Raw genomic sequence first — 18,953 nt, forward strand, 5'->3', positions numbered from 1 at the left:
ATTTATATGCTTTACTATATAGACAAAGTAAGAACTGGGTGGTTATGGATTTTTTAAGCAATTTAACTACAGAGTACCCAGAAAAAATTCTTAGTTTAAGGCAATGAAGAATTCTCTAGCAATTGAGAAGTACTTTTAGAGCAAGAAAGGCAGGAGAATAAGACATGCCGAGTACTAAAACCATTGTTACTTGAGTACCTTTTTCATTAAAGCTTTCAAATCAGCCTGTTGGGAGAATTTTCTTCTTGTAAGGTTATATACCCAATTTAAAAATGGAGAGCAAAAAGAAAAATAAGGACCCATATAGAAATTCCATATAAAACTATGTAGAACAATCAATGTATTTCTTTTTTTAAAGACTTTATTTTAGTTGAGAGAGACAGTGAGACAGCACAAGCCAGGGGGAGAGGCAGAAGGAGGAGAAGGCTCCCTGCTGAGCAGGGAGCCAGACCTGGGGCTCAATCCCAGGACCCTGGGATCATGACCTGAGCTGAAGACAGATGCCCCACTGACTGAGCCACCCAGGCGCTCCAATCAATATATGTCTAAGATTAAGATTACAAAAAAAAACAAAGATTAAGATTACTGATATTACTTAAGATTAAGATTACTGATACCTACTTAGGAAACTGTACCAGAGACAGCAGAAAAGTATCAGAAAACTAGACCAATTCAAAACAAGAACCAGAAATGGCGAGGCAACACAAGTTCACAGCTATTATAGATGTTATACACAAGGTACACTACGTACATAGGTCTACAATCCCTTTCAGCAATTCTAATATACAAAAAACTCTCAAAGCTCCATTTAAATTAGGTACCAAATCTATTTTAGTGGCAAAACTTGACCTGAACTGACATGAGGCTATTTATAGAATTTGGAATGACTATTCATATTTTTTTGCTGTAGGAACATTGTGTGCTTCATCACAGGGCCCTACTCCAGCCCCCTCCTGGAGTGGCTATGTAATATTTAGTATGTACACTATATTACTTTACTAGAATCTGAAAAATTCTAAAAACATCCCAAGAGTTTTGGATAGGGGAGCATGGACCTATGTGAACATTCTCTCTTGCATGGCTGATTATTGTTTATGTTCTTTTGCAACTGTTTACTCAGGCCATTACATGTTAAGTTATATTACTTAATTTAGTGTCAGGAAAGTTCTTCAATTAAAAACCTTCTCCTCAGGGCACCTGGATGGCTCAGTGGGTTAAGCCTCTGCCTTCGGCTCAGGTCATGATCCCAGGGTCCTGGGATCGAGCCCCGCATCGGGCTCTCTGCTCAGCAGAGAGCCTGCTCCCTTCCTCTCTCTCTGCCTGCCTCTCTGCCTACTTGTGATCTCTCTCTGTCAAATAAATAAATAAAAATCTTTATAAAAACAAAACCAAAAACAAAAACACCTTCTCCTTGGGGCGCCTGGGTGGCTCAGTGGGTTAAGCCTCTGCCTTCGGCTCAGGTCATGATCCCAGAGTCCTGGGATCGAGCCCCACATCGGGCTCTCTGCTCAGTGGGGAGCCTGTTTCCCACCCCCCCCATCGCCACCCCACCTGCCTCTCTGCCTACTTGTGATCTCTGCCAAATAAATAAATAAAGTCTTAAAAAACAAAAACAACAACAAAAAAACCCCAAAAACCTTCTCCTCCCCTAAAAATGGAAGAACTAATTATTGTTCATAGAGGATTTTACAGTTTATAAAGCTCTTTCACATGTTACTATTCAAAGTAACTATTCTTTTGCAAACAGCATTTTAAGATCACCATCAACGGAAAATTTGCCTTCTAATACGAAGAACATCATTACCTTCAAACCATTACTATTTAGATAGAGTAAATGTGATTAGTGCTAACAGAAGATTTCATTTTAGAGAAACTATTCTAAAATAACTATACATTAACTGTTTAATTCAATCACTAATATAAGTTACGGTCACTTCTAGAACTCTCATGTACACACAACTTTATTCTTTATATATTAAGAAAATTAAGGCATTGTTTAAAGTTTCTTATTATATGTTGACTATAGGAAACAACTGAGGGTGGGGGGATAGGGTAACTGGGTGATGGGCATTAAGGAAGGCACTTAATGGAATGAGCACTGGGTGTTGTATATAACTAGCTGTATCACTAAATTCTACCTCTGAAACTAATAATATACTATATGTTAATTAAATTGAATTTAAATTAAAAATATGTTATTATAGATAATTAATAATAAGCAATAAATAATAAAACTAGTAACAATTTATTGAATGCCTGTTGTCATGCTAGATGTGCTCTCTCTATTTACATAAATTCTAATGTTCATAATAACCTTGTAAAGTACTCTCCTCCTCATTTAAAAAATAGCAAAACTTGGCACGTGGGTGGCTCAGTCGGTTAAGTGTCTGATCTTGGTTTTGGCTGGGGTCATGATCATCCAGTTGTGGGACTAAGACCCGTGTTGAGCTCTGTCTTCAGCATGGAGTCTGCTTCAGATTCTCTCTCCCTCTCCCTCCCAGTCTCTCTCTCTCTCTCTCTCTCTCTCACACACACACACACACACTCTCTCTCTCTCTCAATCAAATAAATAAATAAATAAATAAAATCTTTTTAAAAAATACCAGAACTCTATTATTAACATAATTAAAAATATTATAGTAGGTTTTGTCCAAGTTAATCTAAGACAGATGCATTTTCTACAAACTTAATAAATTATGAATTCTCGTTACTGTATATATTACTAGAATTTGTGGCACAAAGAGGTTATGTAACTTGCTAAAGTTCACCCAGCTAGGAGATAGAGAGTCAGGGTTTTAAATCCAGGAAGTCTGGCTCCACCATCGTACTCTTAACCACTCTAACTGATTTTCAAACAGAAATGATTCACTCATTTCAAATGGTGACTAAATTCTCAAGATTTGGGAACTCTTTCTGTCTTATGGCACATTTATTTTTGTTTTCTTAAAGAAAAAAGGAAGTCTGAGAAAATTCCAAGAAACATCACAAAAACTCATCTTAAATGATCATAACTTTTGTGAAATGAACTGAATACTGGTGGTATATTTCACAGACTTTATTTTACCATGTTTCTATAAATACATGTTGAAAGAAAAATCCCCAAGCTTAAGCATATAGCAAAACCCACACAATCTCAGTTTTTTCCAGTTGTACTTTTAGTTCAGTGTGTAATCAGTTCTCATCATATTGCAAAAGACAATGTACAAAATAATGAGGTCTCTGTAGAACCCAAGGGGGACAAAAGAGGCAGAGCAGAGTTATCCTTTCAAGCTGACTCTTTCAAAAGACAACCAAAAGAACTTTTTAAATACATACATTTTATGCAAGTACTCCCTCAATTTCATTAACCTTAATTTGACTGCCTGTTTTCAGTATCAGAATGCTAATCAGCGTAACTGACCTGAGTCTCTAGTTGAAGATCTTCTCAGATATACAAATCACTCGTAAATGTGAAAAATTACAGGTAAGAGTCTATAATTTCAATAGAAGCTGAGTGTATAAGAAGATTTAGAAGAGCCAGAAGAATCTAGGCAACTGTTAAAAATATTACTCTACTATGTGTATATACAGTAAGAAGTAAATATTAAATAAAAATGCATTTCAAGGGTGCCTGGGTGGCTCAGTGGGTTAAACCTCTGTCTTCGGCTCAGGTCATGATCTCTGGGTCCTGGGATCGAGTCCCACATTGGGCTCTGCTCTGCGGGGAGCCTGCTTCCTCCTCTCTCTCTCTGCCTGCCTCTCTGCCTACTGTGATCTCTCTCTGTCAAATAAATAAATAAAATCTTTAAAAAAATGCATTTCAAGTTTCATTAAAATACAGCTCTGTGGAAGTCCTCATGTGAAAGCTGTATCATAGACAGCGTGCTCCAGATCACTGATTGCCAAATGCGAAGATGTTTTTTACTGGCCTACGTCTCTAAGAAACAAATAAAATGATGGTAGAGAGTTTCTCACAAAGGGAAATGTATTCAATTGAGAAGTTTGAAGTTGTATTTTTTCTTTCAGTGCCAAGATAAAAAGATAGTGAAAGTAGATGGCAGGATTTTTTTTTGAAAGTTTTTACTTGGTAAAATAAAAAATTGGTGACTTAGGGGGGCCTGGGAGCTCAGTTGTTAAGCGTCTGCCTTCGGCTCAGGCTATGATCTCAGGGTCCTGGGGTCGAGCCCTACATCGGGCTCCTTGCTCAGGCAGAAGCCTGCTTCTCCCTCTTCCTCTGTACCTGCTTGTGTTCCCTCTCTCGCTATCTCTCTCTCTCTAATAAATAAAATCTTTTAAAAAAAAAATTGGTGACTTAGTAAGTCTCCAAATTTTATTTCTTTTAATTTTACTGATGTATGAATTTTAAAGACTGGGAGTCATCGCTCTTAAATTACTGTTAGGTTGTGATCAACAGATTATTTCCACTGTAGTCTTCTGTACGGTACTAATAGATGCTGAATATAGATACATTTGACAAAAACCGCATTGCAGACTCTGTTCAAGTCTTCTTATCTTATCCATGATGCCATATTTGACTACCTAAATTTTCTGTAAACTCACTTATATTAAAACTTTTTAGCACTGGTACATATATATACATAAACTATGTATACATAGTCATACAATTAACAATTTCATATATGCATTGCTATAGAGCTTTAAGTACTTTAGTCTTAATGCCTCCTTAGAAGCATCTGGAGTGTAGGAGGCATTTCTTATTCTTACATATGGCAACAAGTATTTAAGAGGCATACAATGAAAATCTGCTAACTGACAAAGAGATGTACTATAATATGGTAATCAACTTTTCCCAGCTCATTTGTTCCACAACTAGGAATAGAAATACCCATGTTTCCGAACCTTTTTTGCTAGGTGGCTTGATGCACTGAATTCGGCACACAGAAAAATCTATTTTCTGTACTTGAGACACCCTCCTCCACTTTCTTCAGCACATCCTAGGTCATTACAACATTCTGGTTTTTCAACATGCATCACACACATGTTACAATACATATTAGATTTTCAGAACTTGAAGCATTCATAGTAAACAAAGCCATTAGTTTACAAGGCAAGGAAGCAAAATCATAAATTAACTGCATGTTACAACAAACAATGAAGGTGCAGAAAGGACTACTGTTGACCTACAGTAACATTCCAACATTCCAACATTTCTAATGCCATCTACAAATGTGGATAACATCACTATCAACGCTGTCATTTTTAAAAACTACGGAATTGGGCAGAAATAAATATTAAAATACTAATGTAAGAAAAATATGATTAGTATTTCTTGTATGACTTCTAGATTTACTTTTTTCTTGATACTTTCCAGGTCAAGTGAAACGTTAAGTCTTTCCCAATGTTTCCCTCATACCCTTAGCTAGATGGTCTCCCTTTATGCTTGCATGTGTGACCACTATGATAACATTTACCCTTCCTAAGTATATCTACCTCCTTCCCTTAGACTGTGAGTCATTTGAGAACAGGATCAGCCTCTCACTTATCCGAAGTAAATGTCTGGTGTGTATCCCAGTCACCTGGTAAAAGGTTTCTTTCTTCCTTTTTTTTTTTGTAAAAGATTTCTAAATAAATGAAGGAGTGAGTGAGTGAAAGAATGACAGGAGGAGAGGCAAGCAGAAGGAGATGAAATGCCTTTCTGGACAAAATAAACTTTTTGCTATGGGATATTAAAAAACTGCTATAAATATGGTTAACAGGCAGCTTAAGTCAGTAAAGTTATAATATATAAAGATTCTGCTGCTGTTAAGTTTAGCAAACTTTATAGAAAAAAAAAGAATCAGAGAAGCTTGAGCCAAATTTGATGTACTCACAGGCACCGAAAGAAAGTAGGACCTGTTATAGAGCTGAAGGAGGGCCTGAGTAAACTAATCAGAAATAAAATATAGTAAATACAATTGTTTCAGAATACTGCAAAGTGAAATGTTTCAGACAGCATTTCTTGATGAACAAAATTTCTCTCAACTTTTTTTGTCCAATAACCCTAATAAGAAATGAAAAACATAAGAAACCTAATTTATTATGCCAGATTAAAATGCCTTCTATTCAAATCCTTTTAAGGTACTCTTTATATTATTTATATTATTGCCACAACCTTAATTATAACCTCCTTTTCTATATAAAAATGTAGACAAAGGGTTTCTATAAAAGTAAATCAAATGGAATTTACAATTCAGCTATAGTCAGTTTTCTTCCATATAAAAATACTTGAGTATTTTTGAATGAAACATTAAAAACACTTGAGTCAAGTCCTGGTTCTCACCTCAAAATACTGGAAAATAAAACAGGCTAAGCAGCAAACATGTAACAAGTTTGGACTTACTTTCATAAATAAGAACATATAAGTGGTATATGTAACAAGTAGGCAGAGTTATTTATCTGATTTCTAGAATCAAAAGAGTTTCAGTTGAAAGGAACTAGACTGTCTACCTGAGACAGTTGAGGCCCAAAATACACCTAGGAGCAAATACTTAAAAAAAAATCTTATTTAAAAATCTCAAAATTGAATAAACATGTGAAAGAATACTGTGATCTCAATTAAACACATTACAATTTCTGTGGAAATATATATATAAAAGCTAATAGAAACATGGCAGTGTTATTAATGAAATAAAATTACCTGTTGAACAAAAACATTGTTGAGGTGACTGGCCAGTCTCCGGGCAAACTGCTCGCGCAAATCACTGAAACGCTGCTGCTGCTGTTTGACTGCCTGGAGCATGTCGTGACCTGAAACCAGAACATTTCTTGACTGATTTAAGACATAAAAAGATTTCTCTGCTCTTCAATGAATACATTTATAACAGTCTCTATATTTTTGTTTTGAAGAACCCCAAGTTTTATTGGTTTATTCGTTTGCTTTATAAAAGGAAGGTAAAAAGAGGAGAAAATGGTATAGCACAGTGGTTCTCCAAGAGTGGTCCTGCCTCAGCATTGTCTGGGAACTGCTGGAAATTGGGATACTGGAGCTTTGGCCCAGACCTACTGAATCTGGGGCTGGGGCCAGGCAATAACGTGTTTTAACAAACCCTCTCCATGAGCAAACTCAAGTTTTGGAACCACTGGCCTAAGAAAACCTCCTGCTCTCTGGTCTAATCAAAGCATTGACTCTGTGCTAGGTTCTGTAGACAGTATTAGAGAAAAATCATGGTGTTGACTAGAATCACTGATGATCAATCACAGAAAAAGGAAAAAGTTCTTAGTGCCAATAGAAACATGTTTGGAAAGATGTGAAACTGGTTTGAGGAGCTAATACTACAGACCCCTACACCACTTGCGCTATGTATTTCCTGTTAAAAGCTTTATACCATGTTACAGGCTTAGTCTCAGATTCTTGGTCAGATTTTACTATTTCTAATGAACATACCTGGACGAAGAGCTACATTCATGCACTGCAAAAGGGCATCAGCAGCATTGGTGCAGGCCTCAATGCCTCTAGAAGAGGAGAGATCTCCTTCTTGAAGGGCCTTTATATGACCTTTGGCCAAGTCCATATGGTTCTGGAATTTACATATAAATACACCATTTACACATGTAATTTTGGGAAATTTACAGGTAAGATGCTACTCAATCCTATCATAAGGTATTAGAATTATCTCAAATCTTATTCTCATAAGGAATTTAGAAAATGTTCATAAATAGGTTTTATTTTATTTTTTATTATTATTTTTTTAAAGATTTCATTTATTTATTTGACAGACAGAGATCACAAGTAGGCAGAGGCAGGCAGAGAGAGAGGAAGGGAAGCAGGCTCCCTGCTGAGCAGAGAGCCCGATGTGGGGCTCGATCCCAGGACCCTGGGACCATGACCTGAGCCAAAGGCAGAGGCTTTAACCCACTGAGCCACCCAGGCGCCCCATAAATAGGTTTTATATACTAGATTATCTTTTTTAATTTTTTGTTGGTGGGAGCAATTTACCAACATACTTACCACAAGAAACTCTATTTCAGACAGGAGCTTTACATTATTAGTGTTACTCAGATGAATTAGGTGGTTGCTTTCTGAGATCTGATCCATTTGTTCTTTCACACTTTGGAGCATTTCCTCGTAGCTGCTCAGTTTCAACTCAATCTGATCTACCTCCTTTAGAGCCTCATCCAACAACTTCATCAGTATGTTCACTTGCTTTTCAGAGGCCATGATTGATTGGATGTTGGCCTACAAAATGAAAAACAAAAGTAACTCTTCCCATTATTTAAATGGATAAAAGAAGTAGAAGATGAAATATTGCAAGATCCCTTTGACAGCCGAGTAACAAAGATTGGTATGCATCTATACATTTCTTTTAGTTTATCACTCTATGTTTATGTTCCCTTTTTACACAGTATTTCAAGCAGATACACCTGCCTCTTTATCAAAGTTAGGGACCATGCCTCAGTATTTCATATTTCCCCAGGCTGTACAAGTAGGGTTTTGCCCCACAATGTATCATCAGTGTCGATATTTCCCATTTCTGATATTTCCAATTCTACCAGCTATAAAAATCTTCTATACTTCTTAACATTGTTGTAAAATGCTAAAAAAAATATGCCTAATCACTGGTGTAATACTTTAATCAAGAGGGTAGCAGTGGTATATCAGTCTTTGAAGGATACACTGAACTAATGTAAAACTGTAGTATAATTGGTACTTACGTGATGTGGAAGAGCCGTGACCATAAGACCATATGGCCACAGACTATATATCCATAAGAAAGCTCCTTCTATTGTCTTCTTTCTTTTCTCTTTCATTTGCAACTACTGTACGTTTTTTTTCCAGGCAAAGCAGGAACAAACCACCATCCCCTTATCATTGTTTTCTAAGTGATTCTGACTATTGATTCTAAATTTCCTGAAATATGGAAGCTGTCAAATCCAAAATAAAACTGGGAAGCAATGTGATAACTTGTAACATACATGCAATATTTATTAGAAAAGAAATTATAAATCACTAAGCCACACTAAGAAGGCAGGTAATGGGGTATGAGGAAAAAACTTGGCCTAGGAATGAAAAGAATTTCACAGGACAGTAGATACTGTAATTTCACACATATTTTGTATGCTATTCATAATAACTCAACTGTGAGTGCAACCCAACCGCAAGAGTCAGCAGGGCTCTGGGCCACTTAATAGATCTCTCAAGAAGCAGACCCGGGGCTTGACCTTGTCCAGGACAATTTCCACTGTAACATCTTTAAGTTTCTTCTAGGCTTAGCTTCCGGTGAATTTTATAAACTTGTAAACTTGCACTGTTTGTGTAATCTCAGGGCCTGAGTTCAACCTCATAAATTCTGCAACTTTCATGTATAATATGTCAAAATTCTTTAAGTGTTTAAAATATTCTTCATTCTCTGACGGTTTTTTAAAAAATTATTTTTATTAACATATAACGTATTATTTGCCCAGGGGTACAGGTCTGTGAATTATCACTTTTACACAATTCACAGCACTCAACATAGCACATATACCCTCCCCAATGTCCACAACCCAACCACCCTATCCCTACCCCGCCATCCCCCAGCAACCCTGTTTGTTTTGTGAGATTAAGAGTCTCTTATGGTTTGTCTCCCTCCCAATCCCCTCGTTTCATTTTTTCCTTCCCTGCCCCCCCACAACCCCCCTCCCTGCCTCTCAAATTTGAGGTTTTTCTTAAATGCTTACTTTGTCTAAACAAAACAAAAAACACGTTCTTATTCTAGACTTTACTGACATTAGTGGTGTTATTTTTAGCTGTCTTTTAGCTTTTTACTTTCTAAAGATGTGCTTTAGTTTCTAGACTCAGAAACTGTGCATACAAATTAAAAAGAGCTATCCCAAAACATTTTAGCAGGAGAGCCAAACATCCTTTTCCCCTGGCTCCTTGTTTTCACTATACTTATTCTGCTCCGTTTGGGCACACGATTCACTTATTTCAAACTAATTTTTCTATTTATAATTTGTACTTTTTTTTTTCCCCCCGAAACACAAAAATGCTATTCTTTTGCACTGAACTATTCTGCGGTATTTCAGAGGCTGGGGGGAGGCGACCCCAAGTCAGTTTCTGGTTGGCTATTTTTTTTCCATCACTTTGTGTCAAGAACCTCCCCCAATCCCCAACCTCAGCCAACTGCCTTCGCTGGCCTGATTAACAGGAATGGTTCTGTCTTTTGAACAAGAGCAGTAGAAGATAAGGCATCCGGTAATGCGCTTATGGAAAGAGACAGCAATAATCACAGTATAAAGGCTTAGGTGCTGAGGAAGTAAAATCTGCACATCCCTGGTCTTCTCAATCCACTACATATCAGTCATTTACAGATTATAAAAAGGTCTTACCCCATCCAGCACCTGCAGCTCTCTGGACAACCTTTCTGCAAAGGCCTCAGCATTAGAGATTGCACATTCACAGCCTTCCATCATTATTTCAATATCCTGCTCTTCTCTTGCATTTAACTCTTGGTATACATCTACTACCTCTTCATCACCTCCTGTCACACTCTGATTTTCTCCACTTGGAACAGACTCTTAAAGAGGGTAAAAATTAAAAATAAAGTAGTAAAAAAGGAGGAAGGACAATAACATGGTATTTATAGTCAGTTATAAGCACAGGTCACATTTAGTGGCTGGAAAATAGGAAAGAATGATTCAGAATATTAAAAAAACTTTATTTTTATGAAAAACTGCATATGTTAATATATTTTTTACTATAACATTTACTTTAACAAACACAAACATGCAGTCTAATTCACTCACTTTTAAGTGTTAAAATAGGCTTTATAACAATTCCCCAAAACATTCTTAAACTATGAAAACAAATACAAAACCAGAAACAAACTATGTGGGAACAGCCTAATCTTTTTTTCCTATCTGAGGTGGTTGTTAGTCTAACAAAACATTGACTATGAATTTAGGGCACATAAAAAATAATTTGCTTTCCTTCTTCCCCCCCGGTAACATTTTTCTTCCGTTTTTTTTTTTTTTTTTTTTTTTTTTTTTGTCCTGGTTATGCTTTTTTCTCCAAATAACTTTTAGTTGAAATGAAAAATGTATTCACAATTTATTTTGGGTATTAAAAACATTAACTGAATTTTCCATTTCTTTGTTTAAAACACTTTCATATGCATTGATAAAATTTCTAAAGATCAGGTATAAAAGTTTTCTCAGTAAGTCTAGAGTAACAAGAGCAACAATAACATGGCTATTCAAAATTACAAATACTTAAATGGTCTTCATGCTTCTTACAAAAGACCAAGAGGTCAAATGTAAGTTGTTTCCGGATAAGTGTTTCAATTCAATTTTTTGTTTCAATTCAATTTTTTGAGAAAATATACTTAGCTTGTGGGATTTTATATAAAGTGTGAGGTTAGGAGAGGTAACATGAAAAAAAAATTTTTTTTATCCCCTAACTAAAACTCTAAATAAAGTTATTGATTTTCATAAACTTAATGAGACATGATTTAAATCACAATCTTTGGACACTTTAACTATTCATTATTTTGTATGCAAATGAAACATTTACAGGCTGCATGACTTGACATAGGTTAATTTGTTCTAGGAAAAAACCAACTAACTCAAAGTAATAAATGATTTATGAATGATAATTAGGCAGATTTAGATAATATCCCAGAATAAAAAAGGAGGGGAATAAAATTAATAAAACTCTTGGTACAGGCAATTACAGATTACAGTATATGAATAGTTCTTTAGACAGGTATCACCTAGTTCCCTGTCCTTTGAACAAGTCCATTTTAGCTCACTCTGGAAATGTCAAATTGTCACATCTGACAGTTATTAGCCACCAGGGGGCAGGGACTGCCCCAAACTATACGGCTCCTTACACAAGCAGATATTTAAAATAAATAAATATTTTAAACGACCATAACTGCTTCAGAAGTATTTTTTCTTCCATGAAACACAGTCCTTTGAAAGTCAATAATGAATCCTATCATTAATTTTATTACTATATGGATTTTGTGGTAATAAACCTGTCCCTATGCACAATTTCATAAAATATGCAACCAACAGTACATAACAATGGCAAGTAATAAAATATATATGGAATAGAATAAAAAGAAAAGGTGTTACGCACCTTCTGTAACTTTAGGCAGTTCTGGAGAGTAAAAAGGTATGAAAAAAGCAGAGGAAAGTAAGCAAAGAATATTAGCTGGGTAGAAAAGTATACAGGTTTAAAATTTTTTAAATACTACCCATATTTCATTTGAACTTCTGGTACATCAAAGTTTAAAAGACAATGTCCAAATCAAGTACAAGATGGAAAGATCCTCAGAAACTAAATTTCCAAAGTTAACTCTCTTATTCTTTTTCTGACAATGACTAAAAATACATTTATCTTCCTAGTTTTTCCTTTCTTTTAAGAAACAGCACCAACTAGTCCTTGGAGAAAACTGGGAAATAGATCACTTCCTGAGAATTATTTTTAGGTCAGCTGTGACTCATGCATTTAGTCTAGTTATTTTCACTCAAGGCCCCAAAACTTTACCCAGACACTCCCTCATAATAGATTAGTCATAAAACACTGTTAGAAAGGACGAGATTGAAATAATTAAAAAAAAACAAACCACAACACACGAGATATCTGTTCAAGCTGGCTTTTAAGGATTCAAGTCAAAGATTTCTTTTTTAAAATATGGTTATAAGAATGAAAAAGAAAAAGCCAAACAAAAACCTGACTCTACTTCGACTGCTAACAAAAATCCTCCTTTAAAAACCTTAAAAGCCTTCTGCTGAGAAACCCTACTTACTAGCGTAAACATTCAATTGTCACCAATAAAAACTACTAAAGATGCCAGTGTTAGCATTCACAGTGAAGTATTACTTGGATGATTACTTATCTCTTAAAAGTATATGGTGATAATTTCTTACTTGTTTTCTAACATCACCCAAAACTTAGATACATTTATTGTTTTTTTCTAAATGGGAATCAACTGCTATGATTTCAAAATCCATTAAAACATTAACACAAATTTGCAGACATTAAGAAAACTACTCTCTGGACTCCTCTAAACCAAAGCAACAGTTATTGATTTATGGAAAATGATATTAATAGTGAGATCCTTAAGGATCTTCGCAGTACACCTAAAATTGGTCTGAACTTATAACTTCTATAAACATGAAAATGTCTACATTTTTTGCTTTAGGCCTTAAAAAATTAAATGTCTTTTTTTTTAAGCTAGACATTTCATTCTAAAAAACAGCAACTCTTTTTATTGATTATGGTAATATTTCTTAATGAGGGAAAACAGATAATATTTCTTAATGAGGAGAAAACCAGGTATTTTCCCATGACTCAATGAAATGTATTGGTTTAAAACATGTCGTAGGCAATAAATAACATCTGGAAATACACAATATTTAAAGACAGAATGGCAATCATTCCCTCAATAAAATGTTCAACCCTGAAATGGCAAAAAAGTAAATAAATAAAATAAAAGCTGTTCAAAACAAATTAAACCACTATTCAAGGCATGAAAAATTACCATCAATTTCTTTAAGGTCATTCCCTCAATATACTCAATTGACAAGACACTGGGATCTAATGTTGGTGAGATGGTGACCCCAAGGGCTACGCAAGGGCTTCACCGGGGGAAGTAGCACAGGGCCTGACAGATGGGACTTGCCTCTGCCAGCAGAGCATCAAACCTGAAACCAATAACGGGCTTACTAATTACTAAGTGCTGGGAAGGAATACTATATTTCAGGGAAATATCCACAGGCAAACAGAAAAGGAGCAAGTAAAACAGAATAGAGAAAGGACAGAGGCAAGTGGCTGAGCAAATAGTTTGAAGCATCTGAAACACCATGTTTATAGGTCAAAATGTTTGAATATTGGCTATTTCAGATGTTTTAACTGAACAGAACAAAGCTCCTATTTTAAAATGCTAATATACAACTTAGGACAAATCTAAGTTTTCTTACTAATATATATTATTTGGAATAAATCTGGTTTTTTTTATTAATAAAGAGGAGCAACAACTCTATTCTTCTGCATACTAGCTGTTATTTCAACTGCTTTCTTTGAGATAAAGAATACAACACAAATTGTATCCACAAGGCATACAGAATCATTTTCTTACAATGTTTATGTCTTTATGAAAGAAATTTTAAAGGAATAACATTTCATTGTGAATTTTTAATAAATAAGTTTTCATCTTCTAACACAAAATAATCCATAGTAACATCCCTAAGGATATACTGATCAAAAATATCCTATTTAACTTCATGTCTAAGGATTTTATCCTGATAAGATAATAAGAGCTAATATTTGTTGAGTACTTATTATACACCTGGCACTACTCTCATCACTGCCATATATCAAATAATTTAATCCTCACAACAATCCTATGAGGTGGATACTACTGATTATCACTATTTCTGAGATAAAGAAAACGGAAACATAGAATAATCCAAGGTCACATGACTGGTAAGTGACAAAGCCAGGATCTGAAACCAAGCAGTGTGACTCGAGTTATGTTCTTAACCACTACACTTACACTCTGCACAAAAATACAACTACAAGAATATTCATGTCAAAATTATTTAAAGTAAGCAAAGACTGGAAATTTTAAAATAAATGATTAGTTAAATAAAATAAGATATATTCATATAATGGAATACTATGGTACTACTAACAATAATGTTGGGTTAAGTATTTAATAACATGAAAAATGTTCATTATAAGAAAAATGCTCATTATAAGAAAAAGTAAGTTAGAAAACAGAATGTGAATTTTAAAAAAGTTTTTAAATATGCATAGAAAAAAGACTGGAAGAACGTCTAACAAAACATCAACAGCAGTTATCTGAAGATTAAGTTTATAAGTGATTTTTATTTATTTAGTTTAATGTATCAATTTCTATAATGAGCAAGTATCATTTCTGCAACAAGAAAAATTATTTTTCAACTCCTCTGCAATTTAAGGTAAATCAGTAAGCTAATCATTTTGAGTAATGTCAAATTATACATTCACTTACAGAAATACTGATTTCACATAAGCATTTTTATTTAACTTTACCTTCCAAGAGCTGTGAGCTAACATTGACAAAATCGATTTTCTTCCGGAGATATCGCTGATTTAATTTCCAAATGCATGAAATAAATGCATTCTTTTCAGCAGTGCTGCTGGCAACCCACTTATATATTTTTTCAAAATGTAAATCAAATTCAGGATTTTCCTGAAATAAAAATACACAAAAGATATTGTTTTGGATCAGATCCCTTTTGCATTATTATGAAGTCTATATTTCTATAAAATGAAAAGAAGTTGTTCTTTAAAAAAAAAATCACCATTAAACATCAGCTAAGTGACTTACAGAGAACAGTTCAGAGAATTCAATTTATAGGAAAAACTTTACCTCCCAAAAGAAGCTGGATAAAAAAAACAACACAGTGTTTCGGTCTTTTCCTTCCTATGCCCCTTAGGTATATGAGTAGAAGTATAGGATGTCTAGGTAAAAGCCTTGTGGCCAAGCTTCCTGGTCTATAAGATGACAATGGTCTCCAGTTTTGACGTGGACCTATTTTTTCTTTTTTAACCGCCTCTGGGGTTTTAGAGCTATACCTCTTCTTTGATGATAATGCACGATTATTCCTAACTGTGATCTGACACTAACTCCTTCATAAAGAATAGGTCTTCTAATTATAACATATAAGAAATACATTCTACACCCTGGTGTGGTTCCCAAGAACAAAAGAGGTGAAAGCAGGGACTGATTCTGTCTTCAATTCTGCAAACAGAGAAAGATCAAAGGTGCCTCAAAAATTAAAAAATGCTGGCTAGCCTGGAAGTTCTTTCGAACGACCAAGAAGCTCAACCTGTGGGAGAAGTGCAGTCCGCTCCCTGTCTCTTCAGCCAGCTTGCAGCAGTGATTTCGTACCAGGCTAATATTTCCCACTGAATGCAGAATCACTTGACTGCTATCTAAAACACGAAACCATATAGATGTATGCTCTTCTTCACATCGGAGGAATTAAAAATAGATTCAAATGTTCTTAATGTCCTACGGAAGGCTACTAGTATATCCGATTCATTCAAAGTGTCATTTTGGGGTGGGGGAGTGTAAATAATCGCCTCCAGGGTAAAGGAGATGATATCAGACTTCCACTGTGAAGAGTGGGGATAATTTAGGGATCAGGACTTGACCTGGTACAACAATCACATAAAGGCAGCATGGAACTACTAATTAGCTCAATAAGCAGAACTGATGTATCAGAAGACTAAAAATCTGCATTTCCAATAAAAAGGTAATTGTATTACTTATAAAAAAAAATCTAAGAGTATTGGCAACTAATCTAAAACTTGATGGGAAATGATCATTTCCCTGGGAATACTTCCCATAATGCCATAAAAGAAGCTGAGTGCTCCAGTGGCAACACTCACACAGATCAATGTGTGACACTAAATGGCTAATGTTAGGCTATGTTTAAAAATTTTATGTTTTATATCCATATATAGGGTGCACACGCCAAGGTGCCTACATAAAATGAAAAAAACAATAATATCCATTAAGAAAGCCAGCAATAGGAGGCATCAGCTGTGAGAAAGCATGCAGATAAGCATCAGCAATGTTAGTGAATTATGCAAGTCAGTGAGCTTATCAAGTGCAAAACTATTGAAGGAAAAAGCCTCTTTAATAAAGACACATTTCTAAAAAGCTCTTACTGTATTTTCTCTTAAATAGAAACCTAGCAAAAAAGTCTCTATTCTTGCTCTTTTCCCATGGTAACAGAATATATTAAATAAGTTATTAAAGTGCTTTGGGTACCCCTTAGGGATAAAGCTGCAACCCAGTGTGCCTAAAAAACTTCTAGAAAGGCATTCACCACCTTTGTTAGAAATCTGAATTCTGAATTGTGTATTTTGGTCATGCAAAGCACTCCTAAGTTGTTTTTGCTTCATTTAAAAAGTATTTCACACTCAACTCAACAGCCTGTCATTTTGTCCAGCCTTTAGTTCCTCAGAGGTCTGTACCAGGATAAGGGTGAAATGAGACTTTTATTTTATTGGATTATTCTACAAAGGTAGCTTCTACTTCTTTGTGTCTTTGAAGTGAATGTGTGAGACTTGAAGGGTTCAGTCAAAGGGCACGTGCAGTTACATTTATTAAGCCTTGCTATCGGCCCCATCACAAGTGGGTGTGATGCAAAACCTTCCTGCAGAAGGAAGATGAGGGGCAGGGTGAGAGAGGCTGAGGGGGAAGGAGCACCTAATTTCACCAGAGGAGCACTACTTAATTTCTCTGAAAAAAGGGTATTGCTGTGAAAAGCCTGGACTTGTCAAAAATAAACATGGTCCTTTAACACGATCATTACATTATTTAATTTTCTTAAAGTTTGAGTGTGGCTTCAGGGAAAAGTATAGGTATTTACATTCTTGTATCTTATTCTTTAAGTTCCTTAAAATAAGGGTTGTAACTCACCATCACTTCCTTTACTTGAGCCACAACTTTGAAACCATGGCCTCAAAGGCCAGCCTGGTTGCCTCTGCTGATAATTCTACATTAATTTGTGAAGACAAACTAAGGAAGACTCACTTTGGTTATAGCATTACACATGATGTTGAACTAGGTTTTATCAGAACAATGAAGGCTTTTAAAAAAAACTACTCACAACACTTTACAAATGTGTACTAATATGTGGATTTTATATTAAATATACCTAACCTAAACACCAAAATATATAGTTATTTTGCTCCAGTGTATGTAAGTTGTGCACAAACATAACTACAGCTCAAAAAAAAAAAAAAGCAAAAACAATGAAACCACATGCATACAGATTTATTTTAGTAGTGTGAGACTGAAGAGTGGGAGAATGGAAGGTTTAATAATACACTTTAGACTAATTCTTGGTGAGTTGGTAGAGGAGAGGGTTATAAAACAAGAAGTTTAGATCATCTTAGAAGACAGAGTACTACGTTAGAAAATGAAAGACACTTTCTGAACACAGGTCAAAGCACTAAGAAAAACATACTTTAATAGCATCCTTGGCATCTACCACAGCAAGGTCTCGAAGGGCCCAAGCAATCTGCCTTTTGTAGAAATCTCCTTTATCAGATTTCTTGACTTTGACCATCTTCACCTGCACAGGGCGTTCAGTTGTCACTGTTGAATAAAACACACTTTCATCAGAAATATTCTTATTCTTCACCCATTCATCCACTCATTGCAAATACAGCTGTCAGGTGCCTGTACACGGTACTAGAACAGGAGTGGTATTTCCCGATACATGCCACGACTGAGGAATGCACAGAGCATCAAAGGGAACATCTAAATCAGACAAAAGGGTCAGAGCCAGATTCCTTGAGAAGCAAAGCTTCAGACCAGTTTTGAAAGAACAGTATGAGCCCTAAAGAATGACTGACCTAAGTGAAGCCAAGGGGCTTGAAAGAGCCTAATACCATTTCAGAACAGTGCTAAGTGGTTCAATATGGATTGTTTATGCAATAAAGTGGATGGAAATGAAGTTACAAAAAAAGGTGAAAGTTCAGATCACGAAGGGTCTTCATCTGAGGTTGTGGAGTGCTCTTAGAGGACTTTAATTAGGGAAATGAACTGCTCTAATTTGTTTCTAAAAACTACTGTGTCAGCAGAATAGTGGATGGATAGGAGTGAATGCCAGTACATCTAAAAATTTACATGAAGTGGTTGAATCTCTAAGAAATGTAACTTACCAAAACTGACTTAAGAACAGAAAATACGGAAAATCTTTTGTATTAAAGAAAGTGCATTAGTAAGAGAAAAATCTCTTCCCCAAAACCTAGTCCAACACAGGTTTACTGGTATCTTTTGCCAAGTTTTCCAAGGAAACATTCCAAACATACGTAACTATTGCACTGTACAGAAAACAGGGAAACACTCCTAACTTACTTTATTGCTTTGGTTGTAAGGACAAAGACAGTGTATAAAAGAAAATTGCAGGACCGTGTCATTAATGAACATGGGTGAAAAATCTTACAACTACAAATATACAAGTAACTACAAACAAAT

General features: G+C 35.3%; 1 protein-coding gene across 3 annotated transcripts in view; it reads right to left on the reverse strand.

Annotated features, from left to right (window-relative positions):
• The window catches only part of LOC111149010 (exocyst complex component 1), a 60,335-nt gene that overhangs the window by 32,811 nt on the left and 8,571 nt on the right, over positions 1-18,953 (reverse strand). For 2 of the 3 annotated variants that reach the window (XM_022505888.1, XM_022505887.1), the window contains exons 3-8: positions 17,938-18,068; positions 14,984-15,143; positions 10,288-10,475; positions 7,928-8,155; positions 7,364-7,496; positions 6,617-6,726 (exon numbers count right to left, since the gene is read on the reverse strand). In XM_022505888.1, the coding sequence (XP_022361596.1) occupies positions 6,617-6,726; positions 7,364-7,496; positions 7,928-8,155; positions 10,288-10,475; positions 14,984-15,143; positions 17,938-18,068 (950 nt within the window). Of the gene's footprint in view, positions 1-6,616; positions 6,727-7,363; positions 7,497-7,927; positions 8,156-10,287; positions 10,476-12,040; positions 12,062-14,983; positions 15,144-17,937; positions 18,069-18,953 lie in introns of all 3 variants that reach the window. The other variant, XM_022505886.1, reaches the window with a different exon arrangement.

The sequence above is a fragment of the Enhydra lutris genome, unplaced genomic scaffold (genome assembly GCF_002288905.1).
Source record: "Enhydra lutris kenyoni isolate GAN:26980312 unplaced genomic scaffold, ASM228890v2 scaffoldscaffold21, whole genome shotgun sequence".
NCBI lineage: Eukaryota > Metazoa > Chordata > Mammalia > Carnivora > Mustelidae > Enhydra > Enhydra lutris.